At 46.1% G+C, this 22536-nt stretch overlaps 2 protein-coding genes across 5 annotated transcripts in view; both read left to right on the top strand.

The window, feature by feature from the left end:
• The first annotated feature begins 932 nt into the window (after positions 1 to 932).
• LOC310706437 (alpha-1-antitrypsin-like) lies at positions 933 to 7903 on the top strand. Of its 4 annotated transcripts, XM_083502160.1 has the most exons (5): positions 949 to 1568; positions 4576 to 5235; positions 5645 to 5915; positions 6195 to 6342; positions 7563 to 7903. In XM_083502160.1, the coding sequence occupies exons 1-5, from the start codon at positions 1073 to 1075 to the stop codon at positions 7755 to 7757; spliced, it is 1770 nt and encodes a 589-aa protein (XP_083358286.1). In that variant the 5' UTR covers positions 949 to 1072; the 3' UTR covers positions 7758 to 7903. The 4 variants fall into 4 exon arrangements, with proteins under 4 accessions (XP_083358288.1, XP_083358286.1, XP_083358289.1 ...); XM_083502163.1 differs by lacking the exon at positions 4576 to 5235 and having other exon boundaries at positions 958 to 1568; XM_083502161.1 differs by lacking the exon at positions 949 to 1568 and having other exon boundaries at positions 4190 to 5235.
• A 13529-nt stretch (positions 7904 to 21432) lies between these two features.
• The window catches only part of LOC310711296 (uncharacterized protein), a 36093-nt gene continuing 34989 nt past the window's right edge, over positions 21433 to 22536 (top strand). The window contains exon 1 of the mRNA XM_083513075.1: positions 21433 to 21760. Coding sequence (XP_083369201.1) covers positions 21448 to 21760 — 313 coding nt within the window. The 5' untranslated portion in view covers positions 21433 to 21447. The remainder of the gene's footprint in view (positions 21761 to 22536) is intronic.

Raw genomic sequence — 22536 nt, 5'->3', positions numbered from 1 at the left:
CAGATTAGAGAACTGGGCAAAAACAAACAAGATGAATTTTAACAGGGAGAAATGTAAAGTATTGCACTTGGGCAAAAAAAAAAATGAGAGGCACAAATAAAAGATGGGTGACACCTGGCTTGAGAGCAGTACATGTGAAAAGGATCTAGGAGTCTTGGTTGACCACAAACTTGACATGAGCCAACAGTGTGACGCAGCAGCTAAAAAAGCCAATGCAATTCTGGGTTGCATCAATAGGAGTATAGCATCTAGATCAAGGGAAGTAATAGTGCTACTGTATTCTGCTTTGGTCAGACCTCACCTGGAGTACTGTGTCCAGTTCTGGGCACCACAGTTCAAGAAGGACACTGACAAACTGGAACGTGTCTAGAGGAGGGCAACCAAAATGGTCAAAGGCCTGGAAACGATGCCTTATGAGGAACGGCTAAGGGAGCTGGGCATGTTTAGCCTGGAGAAGAGGAGGTTAAGGGGTGATATGATAGCCATGTTCAAATATATAAAAGGATGTCACATAGAGGAGGGAGAAAGGTTGTTTTCTGCTGCTCCAGAGAAGCGGACACGGAGCAATGGATCCAAACTACAAGAAAGAAGATTCCACCTAAACATTAGGAAGAACTTCCTGACAGTAAGAGCTGTTTGACAGTGGAATTTGCTGCCAAGGAGTGTGGTGGAGTCTCCTACTTTGGAGGTCTTTAAGCAGAGGCTTGACAACCATATGTCAGGAGTGCTGTGATGGTGTTTCCTGCTTGGCAGGGGGTTGGACTCGGTGGCCCTTGTGGTCTCTTCCAACTCTATGATTCTATGATTTCCACTGGTGGCAGGTGGGAACTCATCATGCAATCTCATCTCTCATGGAAAGGAGGAACCAAAAATATTTGCTATTCCAGCTATGATAATTAAGAGGCACCAAAATCCTATCTCCCCCTCTGCTATAGCCTAATGGCATGAGTTGAGATGGGACTTGATGAGATGGGACTTGATGACAGTTGAGGGGGGAGCCCCAATGCAGCTGGTCTCACAACAGAACTGATGGAGAGACTCTTAAGCCCCAGCTCCCCCTCTTCCCTTGGTCATGCTATCTGGGGCTGATGGGATCCAAAAGCATCAGGAGGGCCACAGTTTCCCCACCTCTGACACAGAATTTTCAAGAGCAGATGATTTGGCCTTTAATGTTTTTGTTAGAAATTGGAATTGCTGTCTCTTTTTTATCAACCTGTGTAGGACTTCTCGTAAAATAATTATTTCTTTTCCATCTATGGTTAACTTGTTCTTACTCTTTGTTTGGAGGATCTTATCTCTCATCCAATTTTCCTTTGCTGCTGCTTTTCTTTCTTTGTCCATTCGGTGTCACTGTGTTCTTATTTATTCAACTCGCCAGCTTCTATCCTCATTTAAACCTCACTTTCACAATTTTGTCTTTGTCACCTCCTCCTTCTCAGTGATTACTCAGTGTCTTCAAACCCTCGTCATCATCTTATTTGTTAAATTCCCTTCCTTCAACTTCAAAGTGGCTGCTCTACTCTACCCAGCTCCATTAACAGGCAGCCTGCACCACTCTGCGTTTTCTAGTAAGTAAGTCTGTTTCAGATGGTGTGCTTTTCAAATACTTTAATTGCAATCTGAGTGATTTCTTTACACTCTCTCTATATATTTCTGTTCTTCTGTCTTCCCTTTACCTTTGTGGTAGCATTGTATCCCCTCCACTATTTTTACTCTTTATTTTGTTTTGGGTTTACTCACTCCGCGAGGGTCCCCCCCCCCGTGTTCCCCTTTTTTCTTCTTGTCTTATTTCCTTTTAGGTTTTGTTGCTGCTGCTACTACTTTACATTTATTTTAATATAGAAATAGAGATTTTACCCTCTTGTCGCTGCTTCAGTGATGTGAGGCTTTTCACTGGTCTGTTTGATCTTCTTCTCTGTGCCTGGATTGCCCCTCACCTCTGCCATTTTTCTCTCGGCGGGGGACACCAAAAAGACACTGCCGAAGTTCCTTTGGCTTGAGCTTCCTTCCAAGCCTTTTCAGGGGTCATTTTGCCAAACGTTGCCCCTCACAGTACCGGTATACTTGCTTACTGCGATCCAAGCTCACCCGTTGCAGCTATGGTAAAAACTTCTGAGGGAGTCCATTCCACTGTTGGACAGCTCTTAAGTCAGAAAGTTATTCCTCACGTTTTGTCAGAATCTCATTTTTTTTATGGTTATTTGAATCCATTGCGTCTGGAGCAGCAGAAAACAGGCTTCCTCCACTTTCCATGAGGCAGCCCTTCATATATTTGAAGAGGACCCCCATATTATCTCTCAGTCTTCTGTTCTCCAGACCAACTCCCTCAACTCTTCACCATAAGCCTGTGTAGGACTTCTCGTAAAATAATTATTTCTTTTCCATCTATGGTTAACTTGTTCTTACTCTTTGTTTGGAGGATCTTATCTCTCATCCAATTTTCCTTTGCTGCTGCTTTTCTTTCTTTGTCCATTCGGTGTCACTGTGTTCTTATTTATTCAACTCGCCAGCTTCTATCCTCATTTAAACCTCACTTTCACAATTTTGTCTTTGTCACCTCCTCCTTCTCAGTGATTACTCAGTGTCTTCAAACCCTCGTCATCATCTTAGTTGTTAAATTCCCTTCCTTCAACTTCAAAGTGGCTGCTCTACTCTACCCAGCTCCAGTAACAGGCAGCCTGAACCACTCTGCGTTTTCTAGTAAGTAAGTCTGTTTCAGATGGTGTGCTTTTCAAATACTTTAATTGCAATCTGAGTGATTTCTTTACACTCTCTCTATATATTTCTGTTCTTCTGTCTTCCCTTTACTTTTGTGGTAGCATTGTATCCCCTCCACTATTTTTACTCTTTATTTTGTTTTGGGTTTACTCACTCCACGAGGGTCCCCCCCCCGAGTTTCCCTTTTTTCTTCTTGTCTTATTTCCTTTTAGGTTTTGTTGCTGCTGCTACTACTTTACATTTATTTTAATATAGAAATAGAGATTTTACCCCCTTGTCGCTGCTTCAGCGATGTGAGGCTTTTCACTGGTCTGTTTGATCTTCTTCTCTGTGCCTGGATTGCCCCTCACCTCTGCCATTTTTCTCTCGGCGGGGGACACCAAAAAGACACTGCCGAAGTTCCTTTGGCTTGAGCTTCCTTCCAAGCCTTTTCAGGGGTCATTTTGCCAAACGTTGCCCCTCACAGTACCGGTATACTTGCTTACTGCGATCCAAGCTCACCCGTTGCAGCTATGGTAAAAACTTCTGAGGGAGTCCATTCCACTGTTGGACAGCTCTTAAGTCAGAAAGTTATTCCTCACGTTTTGTCAGAATCTCATTTTTTTTATGGTCATTTGAATCCATTGCGTCTGGAGCAGCAGAAAACAAGCTTCCTCCACTTTCCATGAGGCAGCCCTTCATATATTTGAAGAGGACCCCCATATTATCTCTCAGTCTTCTGTTCTCCAGACCAACTCCCTCAACTCTTCACCATAAGCCTTGGTAGCTAATTGATCCAAAACAAGAGTGCAATGTACCACTTAAAACTATATGGTAACAGGCATTTTTAAAAGTGGTTTGTTGGCAGTAAATAAAACAAAAATAAAGTAAAAGCTACACCAGTGAGCTTTTTCAGTAGCTTTTCTTAAGGAAGGGGGCAGGTTGATTAATAAACTATTTAAACTTAATTTACTAGCCACCTAATGAGCACCCATTATTCACTCCCTGTCCCCAGGAGGCTAACAGAAGTTGAGCCACACACCCTGATCTTATTGCCTACTACAATAGCTGGGAGGAGCTACTCAGGAGAATATAAATTTAGAACCAGAATCAGCTCCGGCTGATAAGGTGCCTCAGACATGTGAGTTCATCAGCAGGGCGAGGAGACCAGGGCACCCCCATTCTGCCCAATGTAATCCCTAACTCTTAATCGGATAATGAAAACAACGACAACGACAACATAACCAACCATGCATGTAGAAAGTCAGTAGGGACATGGAGGGATTTCCATGGTTTTGCACCCTCGGCCGTATGTATGATTATCTCCCCATGGGGCAGAAGTCATGGGCATGTCAGAGGTGCAATGAGTTCCTGGTCCCCTGGGATCAAGTTCATTCCTTTGAGGCCATGGTGGCAGAATTAGAAAGTGTACAAGAAGCCAAGACAGACTGCAGGAGGAATTGCCTGCCTGGTGTGAGGATTGCAGATGTTGCTTGTCAGCTAGATAGCCTGGGGCCTAGCTGGGAGTAAGCCCCACTTCATTCAATTATACATGGATAGAATTGTGCTCTGAGTCCTTAAGCTGCCACAAAACTCTTTGCTCCAACGGACAGGGAAACAGCTGCTTGCTAGGTGAAAGAGGTTTGGTATACTGCTTTCTTATCTCAAAGAAACACAAATGTGCGCACACAAACAATCTTGCTTTATTTTACCTCACTCCAACCTTAATGAAGGCTTTAACAAAGATCACTATGCTTCTAACATTCTGCCAAAAGAAGAGAGTTTTTTAAACATCCTGCCAGAAAAGCATATAAGAGTTGAATGACTCAAAGGCAAGCCATTGCAACGATTAATTTTGAATGTGATTTGTCTTCACAGACAACTTCCAGAGGAACACAATGTCTCACCTCTACCTGTGTTTGCTTCTTGCTGGTCTCTGTGCTTTTGCCCAATGTCACTATACCCCTGACCAAAAAGAGGATAATGACCATGGCCGTTCTCCTCCTGCTAAAGGTGAAAGAGATCTGCCTTCTGTGAAGATAGCCCCAGGAAATGCTGACTTCGCCTTTCGATTCTACCACCACGTTGCTTCGGAGACCGCTGAGAAGAACATTTTCTTTTCCCCTCTAAGCATTTCCACTGCCTTGGCCATGGTGTCACTGGGAGCTAGAACAACCACGTTGAGTCAGCTTTTGTCAGGACTTGGCTTTAACCAGTCATTTATCACTGAACAGGAAATACACGAGGGTTTCCACCATCTATTAGACACGTTGAACCTCCCCAATGCTGAACTCCGCCTGAGCATTGGGAACGCCCTATTCACAGATGACCAAGTGAAACCCCTGAAGAAGTTCCTGGATGATGCGAAACATTTTTATGAGGCGGATGTTCTTCGGACTAACTTCAAGAATCCTGTAGTAGCTAAAAGTCAAATCAATAGCTATATAGGGAAAAAAACGAATGGGAAAATAGTTGATGCTGTCAAAGGTCTTGACCCAGAGGATCTAATGGTTATTGTGAACTATATTTACATGAGAGGTAAGTCAGATGGACTTGTTTTATACAGGTTTTGCTTCTTGGATCTTCTCAGTTTAAGGTTTAAACTTTAAGCTGTGGTTGAGATTTGTTGGTGCTTTAGTCTAGAGTCATTATCTGCCCATTATGTGAGAAGAATCTTCTCAGACTTCTCATCACAAAGAAGTACCTTTAATCAATCAGAAAATTGACCTCCACCATTATCGAAACAAATCAAATATATTGTGAGTACCTTTTCCTGGAAATGAGATTAAGTAATTGGAAACTAGATTAAGAACAGAGCTGCAAAGGCAGGTATCTCAGCACAGTAAGATGCCACTAAAACAGGAGCTTTTATTAAAAGCTCTGAGTATGACAATTAATATATTGAAGAATTAAATGCCATGTATGCTGTTATTGTTCTTTCCATAAGCCGATTGGGAAAAACCTTTCGATTCTCTGAATACAAGAGAAGGAGACTTCTATGTGGATGAGGAAACAACGGTGAAAGTCCCTATGATGAACAAAGTCAGCTGGTTTGAGACTTACCATGATAAGATCCTGTCCTGCAAGGTTGTGAAGCTCCCTTACAAGAGCAACGTTTCAGCATTATTTATTCTTCCTGACCAAGGGAAAATGAAGCAGTTGGAAAATGCTCTTAGCCAAGACGTTTTGTTAAAATGGAGGAATTCTACAAAATCACAGTAAGTGGGCATGCTATAGTGGAAAGAGTGTAGTACATATTTGTAGGTGTAAATATATTGTTGTGAGTTTGAGGGGTAGTGATAGGCTGTGTAAAGACCAAGTCCCTTGTAATTCCAGAACAGGATCAGTTGAGCACAGACATCGCTGAGACAGGAGTGCAAGGAATGTGGGCTCTAATCTTTGATTAGAATTCTGTCCTCCATATGACACCCAAAAACCTCCTGGCACATTTTTTTTCAAAGCAATACCTGACAAGCCTCTGGTTCCTCTTTCAACAGGAGAATAAATCTATTCCTTCCAAAGTTTACAATCTCTGCCAAAAATGTTATCCAACGGATCTTAAGAACAATGCATATTACGGAGGTATTCACAGATCAAGCAGACCTCTCTGGAATTACTGGGAAGCCTGAGCTGAAGATTTCCAAGGTAGGCTTCTCAAAATTCAACAGGTTGATCTATATTTTCTTGCATCCTCCATTTTCCACCAGAGGTACCCTCTTGTCTGAATTATGTTCAAATGAACATAATTTGGGGTACTTGAACCACAATCCCATCTCTCATGGAGAGGAGCCAAAAATATTTGCTATTCCAGCTCGGATGATTAAGAGGCACCAAAAACGCATCTCTCCCTCTACTATAGCCTAATGGCATGGGTGGTGCTTGATGACAGAAGAGGGGGCAGCCCCAATGGAGCTGGTCTCCCAACAGAACTGATGGAGAGACTCTTACGCCCCAGCTCCCCCTCTTCCCTTGGTCATGCTATCTGGGGCTGATGGGATCCAAAGACATCAGGAGGGCCACAGTTTCCCCACCTCTGACACAGAATTTTCAGGAGCAGATGATTCGGTACCAGTTGCTTTGCAAAGACTGCAGTTAGCATTGGAGAAGGAGGAGAAATCTGATATATTTGCAAGCTTTGTGCAGACAGTCTCGTTTATCACATACCTGCTTTAGTATGACCTGCTCAGGCACTGTAATTTTTTTTACGATATATACGATATCTTTGTTGTCATTGTGCCACACAGAACAATGAAACTGAAAATCTACATAAAACATTCAAAAACCGCTAAAAACTCTGAAACCCCATTTTAAAATACAATATACTATAGTGCTGATGAACCATATGCTGTGTGTATTACGCAGCATAATTTTAAAGTATATTACTAAATATGTCTTTTATCCAGTTATATAAACTTTTGCATTTATCTGTTTATGTGCTGGCTACTTTTGGAAACGTAGTGTTTATAATATTATAGGAGCAATAGGGTAATATTATATGTGGTATATATGAAAGAAGTGTTCGTATTTTTAGCATAATCAGCCTGGCATTGGAATCTTGCTTCTCATCAAGAGTAAGGGAGAGAGACAAGAACTAGGAAAAAATAATTATGGAGAAGATTGACATCAAGATTTTCAGAAAATTCCTTCAGTTCCTTGAGGCTGACTGATACACAAATATGATGCTCAGAACTGGTTAGAGGAACCTGATCAATAGGTAATCAGAGTGAGAAACGACCACATGATGTTGTTTCTTAAGACATTCAGTGGATTTGTTTGTTTTGAAGGCCTAGATTTTCTCATGATAAAACCCTGAGTCAGATGCAATCTTGCAATCTTGCACTAATTTTTGTTGTATTTCTTTGCAGGCTATTCACAAAGCTTATTTAAATGTCTATGAGAATGGCACTGAAGCTGCAGCTACTACTGCCACTGAAATTATTCCTATCTCCCTTCCTCGTGTAATAATTACGTTCAATTGCCCCTTTCTCTTCTTGATTGTTCAGGAGGAAACTGGTACCTCCCTCTTCATGGGAAAAGTCACGAATCCTACTGAGGCATGATTGCTCAACTTGTGTTGCAGCACAGAAAATATGGAGTTTCCAGTACGAAGCATGATTGATAAGATGCTTTTAGGTATCAAAGTGATAACTGTGACATGTTCCCAAACTGAACAAATAAAACACTGATTGAGTTGTCTGCAAAATCACTTGGTGTTTTTCTTTCTTTTTTCACAATCTTAAAAAATATGTTGTTCATTTTAAGTGTGCTCTCTAGTATTCACTCCATGATAATTTGGGGATGTAGACACCTGTGCCATTTGAAAGATCAGGTTAACAGTATTTTATTATTATCTCTCATGCCTAGCTTCAATCTCAAAGCTGTCTAACTCTTCCCCTGACTGTGTGGACTCTAAATATGCTTCTGGGAATGTTGAAGGAAGATGAATCCTCTCCTTCTTTCCCTGTTACAGGCTGAACTGTCTGTGACTGCATTCCCCCATCTTCAGAGTCAGACCAGTCTCTGGCATATGAATCAGACCAGCCCCTGACATCGGATGCTTTTTTGTGAACCAGACACTCTTCACTTTAAAAGAAAATGTTCTTATAAGCAAGCCTGGAAGCAAGCTGTGTCGAAAATCAAGCCTATATCGGGAGTAACTGGCAACACTCCCAGGCACCCGGCTTGGTCACCTGTTGACCTCCCTGGCTGCATTCCCCAGCAAGATCCAGGCTAGGTCTCGATAGGTGATTCTTCTCAGCGTGGGAAGAACACCTCCCCCTCCCTCCTGCTCTCCCGGCAGGGAAAAGGAGATAGACAGAAACGTTTTTACATGCTTTTATTTCTGTCTTTGCAGCATTACAGAAAACATGACTGCTCTCTTCAAGCTCCAGTAGTAGAGTGACAAAGACTTCCTCTACTTCCTGTACAAGAACAAGAGGAAGAGCTCATATTACACTCTGAGCTAATTCCGGTGCATTGCCCTGTGAATTGACTGTCCCTCTGTTTCCCACGGAACAGTCCCAACATTCCATCATGTGATGTTTTCAAGCTAGCAGTTTGCAGCTGCATTGCATCCATATCGTAACAAGCTGGTGGTGTAATCTAGAGGCAAACCCAGTATTCCCTGGGACTATCTTCAAAGAGGGCAGATCACTGTCATGGTCTTCCCGGCATTCAAAAGTGATAATGGGATTTAGGATAGTTTAGCCCTCTGGGAATGGTGAAATTTATCAGTGCAGTGGACAATGTTCCGCAATTCAGTTATTATTCAAGGGAGTACTTGGATAGTGACAATTTTGTATCCAGGAGTACCGCCAAATTACAGAGCTGCTCCTTCCAAGCATGTGCAGCACTGCCCAGAATGCAAAGCACCTCTTTCTTTTCAGGATTCAACTTTGGTTGTGTGACCTGCATTTTTCTGACCCCCATCCACACATCAGCCAGTTCCATCTCTTGTTTCTTTCTGTCACCAGAGAACTAAAGCTGTTACTCACACACAGAGGGAGACACTTCTCCCCAAAACCAAGACCTTCCCTTAAGCCCTGGAAGTTTTTTTTTACGACAGGCATGAGTTCCCTCCTTTTCCTTCCTCCCCCTGCCATATGACACCCAAAATACTCCTGGCACATTTCCCCCCAAAGCAATACCTCACTAGGCTCTGGTTCCTCTAGGCCTGGGGGGCATGGCCTGCTCCATTTAATGCAGCCGCGGCCTGGGATCTCCCTCTTTGCCGCTCCCAGCTGCTCCAGTTTGTCGGAGATCTTATCTCTGCGTTGCCTGCTCTGGAGCTCGTGTGCCTGCTTATTCTTTCCCCCTTTGCTTTTAGTTGCTGTGCTTGCTGCTGCCTGCCTTTTCTGGCTGCTGCTTTCCCCCTTAAGAGCTGCTGTTTGCCGGCCGTTTCTTTTCCTGTGAGTAGCGCTTTGTCCTGCAGCCCTTTGCTGCAAGTCTCTTTCCCCAGCTTTGGAACCTTCCCCTCATTTCAGGAGCCTTCGCCTCGACCCTGGGTGCTTTGGAGCCAACGCTTCCTAAGGTTTGGAGCTGACCAGTGTGGGATGTAAACACAGGAGCAGTCAACGACAACATTCCTAGAGTGTACATGTTAGAACATGGGGAGGGATGTCAGTCCAGCAAGCAGGTAAACTTCCTGGGGACGGACTTCCTCCGCATGTGACCAGAGGTGGGTGTGGCCTCACCTGTGCAGGTAAATGATAAAAGCACAGGACAGGCAGCCATCTCTCTCTCTCTCTGCCATCTTCCTTCGATGAGGAAAAATCTAAGGATGCTCTCTTGGCTCCCAGCCAAGAGAGGAGATAAGGTCTATCTTGCTACAAGATAGATTCTGAATGTATGTAACCTTTTTAAGCTGTCTGCCTTCTGGGATCATATTGTGAACAGAACGTGAGTAAACTCTTTTATACTTTTATAAAGACTGTGTCGTGCCTTGTATTTTAAGAGGGAACAAAAGGGGAAATTACCAGAGTAATTATTATAGAGGTTCTAGCGAACCTGTGCACACGTTACCGTTGCGAACTTAAAGGGGAATGTCTATAAACTCTGCTGATATTTTGGGAACTTGTTAGTACAAGTTGGATAAGGATATAATTAGGCAATATATCCTCTCCTGAACCCCAGAACATTCCCACAACCAGGAGGGACTGCAGAAGGGGTTGGGGAGTAATTTGTTGTAGCAGCTTAAGCTATTCGGGGCAGGGTCGCCCGAGGGCTCGGGGTTGTGCCGGCAAAAGCCTGTTTGCTGTGGCAAAGGGCAGTGCGGCATGTGGAGCTTTTAAATTGGTCACTGTAGAACATGGTCAGGGAGCACTGGGGTTGCTTTTGTGTACATTATTCTTGTTTGGGGGGGGGGTGAGGCAAGCAGGAAAAAAGGGGTTGTTCTGGGGACTGCATTACCAGCCAGTTTATCAGGTTTCAGCCTAATTCCCCTCCCCCCATGGCTCACGTGCCGCTGGTTCTTTATTGTTGTCAGGGTTACGGCTGCCTGGCCATCACCATTTATATATATATACCATATATATATATAATATTATATATATAAAATAAACTACAATGCTTTTCATTAAAGTCAATAGGGAGAACCAAACGAAGCTGACTACACAGCATAAAAATAAAATAAAATAATTTTAACAATAATAGTAATAATAAAATTTAATTATATCATTGCAGTTTTATTGCCTTTACGCCTGGCACAGTTTACTTGACTACATTAATTTATTATAAGTGATTTGGAAATAAAGGCCGGTGTTTGTTTTAGTATCTTTCACGTCCCCTTTCGGGGGGGGGGGGGAGGTAATACAACTCTGTTCAATATTGAGTTGTTATAAACTTGAAGCAGCTGGGTTAGCTCAGTCAGTAGAGCATGAGGCTCTTAATCTCAGAGTTGTGAGTTCGAGCCCCATATTGGGCAAAAGATTCCTGCCTTGCAGGGGGCTGGACTAGATGACCCTTTAAAAATACGTAAATAATAAACAAATTGATCTTCCTTTCACAATCTAATTAACCTAATTTCATTGGCTATTGTATTTACTAGTTGTTGCCTATGAATTCTTACCTATATTTTGCCTATAAGCAGTGTAAACTGTGCTGAACTAGGCTTGCTGGTCTATAGTGTATTCTAAAAAAACAAAACAAAACAAACAAAACAAAAACACACACACCAAAAACAAAAGCAAAAGAAAGAATAAATAAATAAAAAAGGGGGGGAAGGGGGGGTTGGTTCAGGAAGGGAAGGTGAAGGCCTGCGGTCTTTAACCTGCACACCTGGTCTTAACCTAGTTTCAATGGCCATTGGGGATTACTGGTTTTTGAATCTGATTTCTTTCCAAGTGTGGTCGGTTTAATCAATCCTGAACTAGGCCAGCTGGGCTAAAGTGTCCTCTTGTAATAAAGGCTTAATTACAAAGGAAAAGGCACAATACCCGGTCTGCTTGACCAATTTGCACAATTAAAGTTTGGAGTACAAGGGTTACTGTTGCAGGCGATATAATGGCTTCCAAGAGAACCCAACAGGCACAACCTTCTGTTTCTGCCCAAGAACTCCCCAATATAAGTGGGTCCTGTGTTCAAGATGGGTCAGGGAAGCCTCCTGTGCCCTGCAACCCACAGGCTTTGTTGCAGTTTTTTCTCTGCTTTTGAAACCTTTTACCAACAATTCAGGCCCATGGTCACTGCGTCCTCTTCCCAAATAGTGAGTACTCCTGATTGCATACTCGTTACTGCACCAAGCAAGGAGGAGCTCCCTTGCACTTCGGCCTCCTTATTTAGTGTTCCACAATAAGGTAGCAATCCATCTATGCATCCTCACATGCGATCACAGTCTGCACGTCCCTGGGCTGCCAGTGCCAGATCCTCAGGTGCCGACCGTCTCAGGCCCATTCCTCATACATTTGGATGGCTCCCGCTTTGCACTGCATCAGTTCATGCGCGCTATGCGAAGGGCGATTGTTGCCTGTGATTTACCCCCAGCTGAATTTGTGGCCAACTCCTTTCAGATTGGGGCCGCTACCACTGCAATGCATTTGGGACTCTCAGCTGAAAGGATGAAGGACTTGGGGTGGTGGAAGTCTGATACTTTTAAGGGATATATTCATAAGACCTTGTGATTGTTCACGGTATACCTGACCTGGCTTTGTTACCTTCTTTTGCTTTCAGGAGACGTTGTGATGCACATTTGGATTACAGGCCACAGCATTGTCCACTGGGCAAGAAACAATGCCGTCAACTGTGGCCTTGGATGCAGGCTGGATCTTCCACTAAAAAATAAAAGTTTCCTGAATCTCACGGAAGGGGGAGCACTGGGCGGAATTTATGCCTGCAGTGAAAGCCAGAGCGACTTTGGAAGGTCCCCTCATGCTCTGGTTACTCAGCTGGGGGGAAATGACTTGGCCTATTGGAAATGCGTGGACTTGATGTGGGACTTTTACAATGACTTCAATGAACTGATTGCCTCATTGCCAGATTCAACCCTAATTTGGTCACCACTGATGGAGAGACGTGTATGGAGGGACTGTCAGTGCCCTATTGCTATAAACAAAGCCAGGGAGCTTTTGGAACATTTGGTGGTGTGTAGAGTGGCAGCTCTGTGGGGTTCGGTCATTGACCACCCCAACATCCAGTTCAGCTAAGTGGCCCTCTACTGAGAGGATGGCGTACATCTTTCCAATGTGGGAAACGATATGTGGTCGGCAGATATGATGGCTGGGATTAGGGACTGGTTGCAGGTTATAGGGTATTGGCAGTGAGCTTTTGCTCGAGTGGCGGCTAGGCATTGGTATTGTTATTGTTATGTAGATGGAAGGGGGTAGGAAGCGCCATCACCTCCCTCGCATATCAATGGGTAGTCTGATAAAGGATTCCGGGGGGGGGGGCGGGCGTGGCCCTCCCTGACCAAAGCCTGTGGAGGTGAGGGCCTAAGGCACGCCCCCGAGTGGTGACCCCAGGGGAGTTCCTAGTTGATGTGCATCAGACGGACTCCCCCTACTGATGGTAGGGTTAACCCTTCAAGCGAACAGGCTGAAGCCGGATAGTCGGTTAGGACCAATGCCTAGGCCAATACCACTCATCACCTGTAACCAATAAAGTTGTGGCCATATTTAGCCCATTAACCTAAAATACCTGTGTCATGTGTCTTTATTTCCACTGGGGAGAGGTGGGAACTCGCCATGCAATCCCATCTCTCATGGAGAGGAGGAGCCTAAATATTTGCTATTCCAGCTAGAATGATTAAGAGGCACCAAAAACCCATCTCTCCCTCTACTATAGCCTAATGGCATGAGTGGTGCTTGATGACAGGTAAGGGGGGAGCTGGTCTCCAATGCAGCTGGTCTCCCAACAGAACTGATGGAGAGACTCTTAAGCCCCACCTCCCCCTCTTCCCTTGGTCATGCTATCTGGGGCTGATGGGATCCAGAAGCATCAGGAGGGCCACAGCTTCCCCACCTCTGACACAGAATTTTCAAGAGCAGATGATTTGGCCTTTAATGCTTTTGTTAGAAATTGGAATTGCTGTCTCTTTTTTATCAACCTGGGTAGGACTTCTCATAAAATTATTATTTCTTTTCCATCTATGGTTAACTTATTCTTACTCTTTGTTTGGAGGATCTTATCTTTCATCCAATTTTCCTTTACTGCTGCTTTTCCTCCTTTGTCCATTGGGTGTCACTGTGTTCTTATTTATTCAACTCGCCAGCTTCTATCCTCATTTAAACCTCACTTTCACAATTTTGTCTTTGTCACCTCCTCCTTCTCAGTGATTACTCAGCGTCTTCAAACCCTCGTCATCATCCTATTTGTTAAATTCTAGATTAAGAACAGAGCTGCAAAGGCAGGTATCTCAGCACAGTAAGATTAACTTTTGTTGAGGTTTCCTTTTGCTGTGCCTCAAACGCTGAGGGGTTTTTTTTTTTACAAGCCTCAAACGTTCTCTTTTTTAAGTTTGCCTCACACGGGGTACCACTATGTTGCGTTCGCAAAGTAAAGGAAGGATTGAACTCTGATTAATAAGAATATCCACAGAGGCTTGAACCACCAAGACTCTGGGAAGGGTGCGTATAATCGTGTCTCTCTGTGCTTGTCCGTGTCAGATCTCCGCAGCCCCCAGCCCAGGTAGTTTTATTCACAAAAGAGCTTTTTACAGAGTGTTTGTAAGAACCAATCAGATTTCTTCTGAGCATTTCCACAAACCCACGTGGGGAGAAATTAAACTACTAAAACTAATTAAGCACAAATATTTCTGGGGTAAACAAAGAACAGAACTACAAAGAAGAGCATCTGGCAACCCAGGAGGTAATAAACAAGCAATACATATGATAAGAAGGATGGCCAGGAGGACAGTGACTATTATCCTCTTAATGTGAGATCCGCTTCCTGGCCCTAAGATTAACATCTTACATCAAAGAAACTTGCCCACTATCTTTGAGGACCCAGGACGCCTGCCTGTCTAAGCAACTGCTGTGTACGTGACATGTGAGGAAGAGAGGAATGGAACAGGGATGCAGGGGTGTGGGTTTAAACCCAGTCAACGCAATGCTTTCATTGCTGACACAGATGGCTTACTCTATATCTGTTATAATTCCTCATAGCAATCCCACCTGATCACTACATCTCTGGATATTTGCACTCCTACAGCATAGTCCAATTTTTCCTTCCTTTTAACTTCTTCTAAAAGCTCCCCTTTCTTTTTTTCTTTATTCTTATATGCTATTGAGTTTTGTTGTATGAAATATCCCCTAACAACTGCCTTCCCAGCATCCCACACTGTTTTCACATCTGTCCCTTTCCTCCAATTGTTTCCAATTGTTTCCTCCAATTGTTTCCAATTGTTTCATTCTCCACCTCCCCCCTCCTCTTTTCCTTTAAGAGTTAATGATACTGGATTGTGATCTGTAAGTGTTTTTGGTAATATTTCGGCATTCTCTGCTTTAATTGTCATATCCTTAATAATCCATATACTGTCAATTCGACTATACACATGTTGTGCTTCTGAGAAATATGTGAACTCCTTTTCAACAGGATATTTATATCTCCATATATCCACTAAATCAAAAATCCTTACCATTTCCACAAAACGTTTGGGCAGCTTCCCTTCATTTCCCCCTCTCTTCTTCTGCGATCTGTCCAATTCTGGTTCCATTACTCCATTTAAATCCCATAACACAATAAATCTCATATCTATATATTCCATTAACAATGATCTTACTTTAGCATAGAATTCTGATTTTCTTTCATTTGATCCATAGATTCCCGCTACCAAAATTGGTTCCCCCTCTAGTGATATTTTGACTATTACAATCCTCCCCTCTTTATCTTCATATAACAATACTGGTTCGTATTTGCTTTTAACATACATTACAACCCCCCTCTATTTTCTTACATCAGATGCGATGAATTATTTCCCTAACTTTGGTTTTACCAATAATCTTTTATGCTTAGTATTGACATGGGTTTCTTGTAAACAAGCAAGGTCCTTCTTCTGCCTCTCTAAGATATGTTCTATTTTCTGCCTTTTCCTCCTATTGTTTAAACCATTTAAGTTCCAAGATAAAAATTTAAATTTCATTCTTTATTAGTTAAAAAATCGGCTAAGGGAGCTGGGCATGTTTAGCCTGGAGAAGAGGAGGTTAAGGGGTGATATGATAGCCATGTTCAAATATAATAATAATAATAATAATAATAAATTTTATTTATATCCCGCCCTCCCCAGCCGAAGCCGGGCTCAGGGCGGCTAACAACACTAAAATAGTGCAACATTATAAAACATCATAAGAATTAATTAAAATCAAAATTGATGGCAACCATAAACTAAAGTATTGTAAAGATTGCCAAAGGAGGGAGTCAGGCTGTGCCCTAACCAAAGGCCTGGTGGAACAGCTCTGTCTTGCATGCCCTGCGGAAAGATGTCAAGTCCTGCAGGGCCCTTGTCTCTTGTGACAGAGCGTTCCACCAGGTTGGAGCCGCAGCCGAAAAAGCCCTGGCTCTCGTTGAGGCCAGTCTAACCTCTCTGTGGCCTGGGACCTTCAAGATGTTTTTATTTGAGGACCGTAAGTTCCTCTGTGGGGCATACCAGGAGAGGCGGTCCCATAGATACGAGGGTCCTAGGCCGTGTAGGGCTTTGAAGGTTAAAACCAGCACCTTAAACCTGATCCTGTACTCCACCGGGAGCCAGTGCAGCTGGTATAGCACCGGATGAATGTGATCCCGCAGTGAAGACCCCGTAAGGAGTCTCGCTGCAGCATTCTGCACCCGCTGGAGTTTCTGGGTCAGTCTCAAGGGCAGCCCCACGTAGAGCGAGTTACAATAATCCAGTCTGGAGGTGACCGTCGCGTGGATCACAGTGGCTAGGTCAGGGCGAGAGAGGTAAGGAGCCAACTGCTTAGCTTGGCGGAGATGAAAAAATGCCGCCTTTGTTATAGCTGCAATCTGCGCCTCCATGGAGAGGGAGGTATCGAAGATTACACCCAAACTCTTAACGGACGGTGCTGGCACTAATTGCACCCCCGCAAGAGATGGGAGTTGCCCCCTCAATCCCATATCGTCCCGTCCCAGCCAGAGGACCTCTGTCTTCGAAGGGTTTAACTTCAACCGGCTCCCACGTAACCATCCAGCCACAGCTTCCAAGCATCTGATCAGTGTGTCTGGGGCCGAGTCAGGATGGCCATCCATCAACAGATAGAGTTGGGTGTCATCAGCATACTGATGGCAGCCCAGCCCAAAACTCCGGACAAGCTGGGCGAGGGGGCGCATAAAGATGTTAAAAAGCATCGGGGAGAGAATCGCACCCTGAGGCACTCCACACACCAAGGAGTGGCGGGATGACAGTTCCCCCCCAAGCGCCACCCTCTGTCCCCGACCAGAGAGAAACGAGTGCAGCCATTGAAGGACTGTGCCCTGGATCCCCACGTCGGCGAGGCGGTGGTCCAGAAGTTCGTGATCAACCATGTCGAAAGCTGCTGACAGATCTAGAAGAATCAGCAGCCCCGACCCGCCTCGATCCAGCTGTCTACGAAGATCATCTGTTAGGGCGACCAGAGCCGTCTCGGTCCCATGACCAGCGCGGAAGCCGGACTGGAATGGATCCAGAGCCGATGTTTCATCCAGAAACCTACCAAGCTGTTCAGCAACCGCTCTCTCAATCACCTTACCCAGGAATGGGAGATTCGAAACTGGGCGGTAATTGGATAGATCTAAGGGATCTAATGATGTTTTCTTTAAGAGCGGACGCACCACTGCCTCCTTCAGTTCCCCTGGGAATGTCCCGGTGCCAAGGGACAAATTGATGATATCCCCCAGGGGGGCCCGCACCTCGTCTGGACACGCTCTAATCAGCCAAGACGGGCACGGGTCGAGAGGACAAGTGGTGGGCTTTCCAGCTCGGAGGAGTCTGTCCACATCGGCTGGGGATATCCGGTCAAAGTGGTCCAATACTGGACCCGAGGACAGTCGAGGGGCCTCCAGTTCCTTTATTGTATCCAAATTGGCAGGGAGGTCATGGCGGAGCGACAGGACCTTCTCCGCAAAAAAGCTCGCAAATGCCTCACAGCTGTGTGTCGAATTGTTATTTAAATTTGGCTGTCCTTCGAGGGACGTTAAAGACCGAATTATACTAAATAATTGTGCCGGGCGAGAGCTAGCGGATGCAATGGAGGCCGAGAAGTAGGACTTCTTAGCGGCCTTCACTGCCATCTCGTAGGTTTTCATAAAAACCCTATAAGATGTTCTTGAGGCTCCGTCACGGGCACCCCGCCATACTCGCTCTAGCCGTCTGAGGTCCCGCTTCATTTTCCGGAGCTCCTCAGTAAACCAGGGAGCCCGGTTTCTGCGGGGTCGCAGAGGGCGCTTAGGTGCGATCTCATTGATGGCTGCCAGGAGCTGGGTATTCCAGCCCTCAACAAGCTCAGTCAATGAGTCGCCAGGGGGAGAAAGGTCCCGCAAGGCTTGACGGAATCTATCAGGGTCCATCAGCCTCCGCGGGCGAGCCCAAATCGGCTCACCACCTAAGCAGGGTGGGGGTGGAACGTCAATCCTGGCTTTCAGAGCGTAGTGATCAGACCATGGCACCTTCATCGAAGGAAACATGATCACATCTATACCGACGCCAAAGATCAGATCCAGCGTGTGGCCTGCTTGATGTGTGGCGCCCGAAACAAACTGGGAGAGCCCTAGTGTCGCCATGGAAGACACCAGGTCCAGAGCCTGTGAGGAGGGAGTGGCATCGGCATGGATGTTGAAGTCCCCCAATACCAATAGGTTAGGGAACTCCAAGGCCCAGCCGGCCACCGCCTCCAGCAGGCCTGACAGGGTGGCTGCTGGTGCGCTAGGTGGCCGGTACACCAGCCAGACAGCCAAGCTCACCTCGGAGCCCCACGCTAGGCCAACACATTCAATGCCGGGGATCGATGGCGGTGGTAGAGCCCTGAAAGAACAATCTTCCCGGATTAATAGTGCCACCCCTCCCCCCCGGCCCACAGTCCGTGACTGGTGGAGGACAGAAAAACCTGGGGGCGCCATCTCTCGTAAGGTAACAGTATCCCCTTCGCGCACCCAGGTCTCCGTCACACAAGCCAGGTCGACCCCCTGCGAGATGATGAAATCTCGCAGGGTGGCGGTTTTGTTGCCTATAGACCTGGCATTGCACAACACCAGTGACGGAGGTGAGTAATCCTTGCTCACCCTACCCTCGTCTCTCGGGATGGGGCGCAGATTGGAAGGGGTACGAGCATATCCGTATCTCGATCCCCTTCGCCTATGACATCTGCCCCCACCGCCATACCTCCCTCGCCCCTCCACAGTAGGAATCCCAAGCCTCATACTCGCCTCCATTTACAAAATATAAAAGCAAACAAAGAAACAATTACCCCAAAACAAAACCAATCCCCACCCCACTCAACAACCATCCCAACCCAAAATAAAACAAAACAAAATAAAAATACATGGATAAAAAACCACCGTTTCTGGTGATACAACAAAGTAATAAGTAAAAACACTTTTAAAACACTTTAAAAAATATAAAACGTTTAAACATTTGCTGCCGCAGCAGCAGTGTCCTTAGAGTTATGGCGGTGGTGAGTATGGGGGCCGCCCCCAGGCCCAAGGTGGAGAATGGGCTTGCAGGGGGAGCGGTCCTCCCCAAGACTCACTGGCAGAAGAACAGCAGCGATGTCCCGAGGCCTCCTTGGAGCCTTGTGTGCTGAGATGGAGTATGGGGGCCGCCCCCAGGCCCAAGGTGGAGAATGGGCTTGCAGGGGGAGCGGTCCTCCCCAAGACTCACCGGCAAAGCGGCAGCAGCGATGTCCCGAGGCCTCCTTGGAGCCTTGTGTGCTGAGGTGGAGTATGGGGGCCGCCCCCAGGCCCAAGGTGGAGAATGGGCTTGCAGGGGGAGCGGTCCTCCCCAAGACTCACCGGCAAAGCGGCAGCAGCGATGTCCCGAGGCCTCCTTGGAGCCTTATATGCTGAGGTGGAGTATGGGGCCCGCTCCCAGGCCCAAGGTGGAGAATGGGCTTGCAGGGGGAGCGGTCCTCCCCAAGACTCACCGGCAAAGCGGCAGCAGCGATGTCCCGAGGCCTCCTTGGAGCCTTATATGCTGAGGTGGAGTATGGGGCCCGCTCCCAGGCCCAAGGTGGAGAATGGGCTTGCAGGGGGAGCGGTCCTCCCCAAGACTCACCGGCAAAGCGGCAGCAGCGATGTCCCGAGGCCTCCTTGGAGCCTTATATGCTGAGGTGGAGTATGGGGCCCGCTCCCAGGCCCAAGGTGGAGAATGGGCTTGCAGGGGGAGCGGTCCTCCCCAAGACTCACCGGCAAAGCGGCAGCAGCGATGTCCCGAGGCCTCCTTGGAGCCTTATATGCTGAGGTGGAGTATGGGGCCCGCTCCCAGGCCCAAGGTGGAGAATGGGCTTGCAGGGGGAGCGGTCCTCCCCAAGACTCACCGGCAAAGCGGCAGCAGCGATGTCCCGAGGCCTCCTTGGAGCCTTATATGCTGATGTGGAGTATGGGGCCCGCTCCCAGGCCCAAGGTGGAGAATGGGCTTGCAGGGGGAGCGGTCCTCCCCAAGACTCACCGGCAAAGCGGCAGCAGCGATGTCCCGAGGCCTCCTTGGAGCCTTATATGCTGATGTGGAGTATGGGGCCCGCTCCCAGGCCCAAGGTGGAGAATGGGCTTGCAGGGGGAGCGGTCCTCCCCAAGACTCACCGGCAAAGCGGCAGCAGCGATGTCCCGAGGCCTCCTTGGAGCCTTGTGTGCTGAGGTGGAGTATGGGGGCCGCCCCCAGGCCCAAGGTGGAGAATGGGCTTGCAGGGGAGCGGTCCTCCCCAAGACTCACCGGCAAAGCGGCAGCAGCGATGTCCCGAGGCCTCCTTGGAGCCTTATATGCTGATGTGGAGTATGGGGCCCGCTCCCAGGCCCAAGGTGGAGAATGGGCTTGCAGGGGGAGCGGTCCTCCCCAAGACTCACCGGCAAAGCGGCAGCAGCGATATATATAAAAGGATGTCACATAGAGGAGGGAGAAAGGTTGTTTTCTGCTGCTCCAGAGAAGCGGACACGGAGCAATGGATCCAAACTACAAGAAAGAAGATTCCACCTAAACATTAGGAAGAACTTCCTGACAGTAAGAGCTGTTCGACAGTGGAATTTGCTGCCAAGGAGTGTGGTGGAGTCTCCTTCTTTGGAGGTCTTTAAGCACAGGCTTGACAACCATATGTCAGGAGTGCTGTGGTGGTTTTTCCTGCTTGGCAGGGGGTTGGACTCGATGGCCCTTGTGGTCTCTTCCAACTCTATGATTCTATGATTCTATGATTTCCACTGGTGGTAGGTGGGAACTCATCATGCAATCTCATCTCTCATGGAAAGGAGGAGCCAAAAATATTTGCTATTCCAGCTATGATAATTAAGAGGCACCAAAATCCTATCTCTCCCTCTGCTATAGCCTAATGGCATGAGTTGAGATGGGACTTGATGAGATGGGACTTGATGACAGTTGAGGGGGGAGCTCCAATGCAGCTGGTCTCCCAACAGAACTGATGGAGAGACTCTTAAGCCCCAGCTCCCCCTCTTCCCTTGGTCATGCTATCTGGGGCTGATGGGATCCAAAAGCATCAGGAGGGCCAGAGCTTCCCCACCTCTGAAACAGAATTTTCAAGAGCAGATGATTTGGCCTTTAATGTTTTTGTTAGAAATTGGAATTGCTGTCTCTTTTTTATCAACCTGTGTAGGACTTCTCGTAAAATAATTATTTCTTTTCCATCTATGGTTAACTTGTTCTTACTCTTTGTTTGGAGGATCTTATCTCTCATCCAATTTTCCTTTGCTGCTGCTTTTCTTTCTTTGTCCATTCGGTGTCACTGTGTTCTTATTTATTCAACTCGCCAGCTTCTATCCTCATTTAAACCTCACTTTCACAATTTTGTCTTTGTCACCTCCTCCTTCTCCGTGATTACTCAGTGTCTTCAAACCCTCGTCATCATCTTATTTGTTAAATTCCCTTCCTTCAACTTCAAAGTGGCTGCTCTACTCTACCCAGCTCCAATAACAGGCAGCCTGCACCACTCTGCGTTTTCTAGTAAGTAAGTCTGTTTCAGATGGTGTGCTTTTCAAATAGTTTAATTGCAATCTGACTGATTTCTTTACACTCTCTCTATATATTTCTGTTCTTCTGTCTTCCCTTTACTTTTGTGGTAGCATTGTATCCCCTCCACTATTTTTACTCTTTATTTTGTTTTGGGTTTACTCACTCCACGAGGGTCCCCCCCCCCGAGTTCCCCTTTTTTCTTCTTGTCTTATTTCCTTTTAGGTTTTGTTGCTGCTGCTACTACTTTACATTTATTTTAATATAGAAATAGAGATTTTACCCTCTTGTCGCTGCTTCAGTGATGTGAGGCTTTTCACTGGTCTGTTTGATCTTCTTCTCTGTGCCTGGATTGCCCCTCACCTCTGCCATTTTTCTTTCGGCGAGGGACACCAAAAAGACACTGCCGAAGTTCCTTTGGCTTGAGCTTCCTTCCAAGCCTTTTCAGGGGTCATTTTGCCAAACGTAGCCCCTCACAGTACCGGTATACTTGCTTACTGCGATCCAAGCTCACCCGTTGCAGCTATGGTAAAAACTTCTGAGGGAGTCCATTCCACTGTTGGACAGCTCTTAAGTCAGAAAGTTATTCCTCACGTTTTGTCAGAATCTCATTTTTTTAATGGTCATTTGAATCCATTGCGTCTGGAGCAGCAGAAAACAAGCTTCCTCCACTTTCCATGAGGCAGCCCTTCATATATTTGAAGAGGACCCCCATATTATCTCTCAGTCTTCTGTTCTCCAGATCAACTCCCTCAACTCTTCACCATAAG

The sequence above is a fragment of the Podarcis liolepis genome (genome assembly GCF_965112155.1).
Source record: "Podarcis liolepis genome assembly, chromosome: 1".
In the NCBI taxonomy this organism is placed as follows: Eukaryota; Metazoa; Chordata; class Lepidosauria; order Squamata; family Lacertidae; genus Podarcis; species Podarcis liolepis.
Note: the sequence above shows the minus strand (reverse complement) of the source record. Positions and strands in the feature narration are given on the sequence as shown.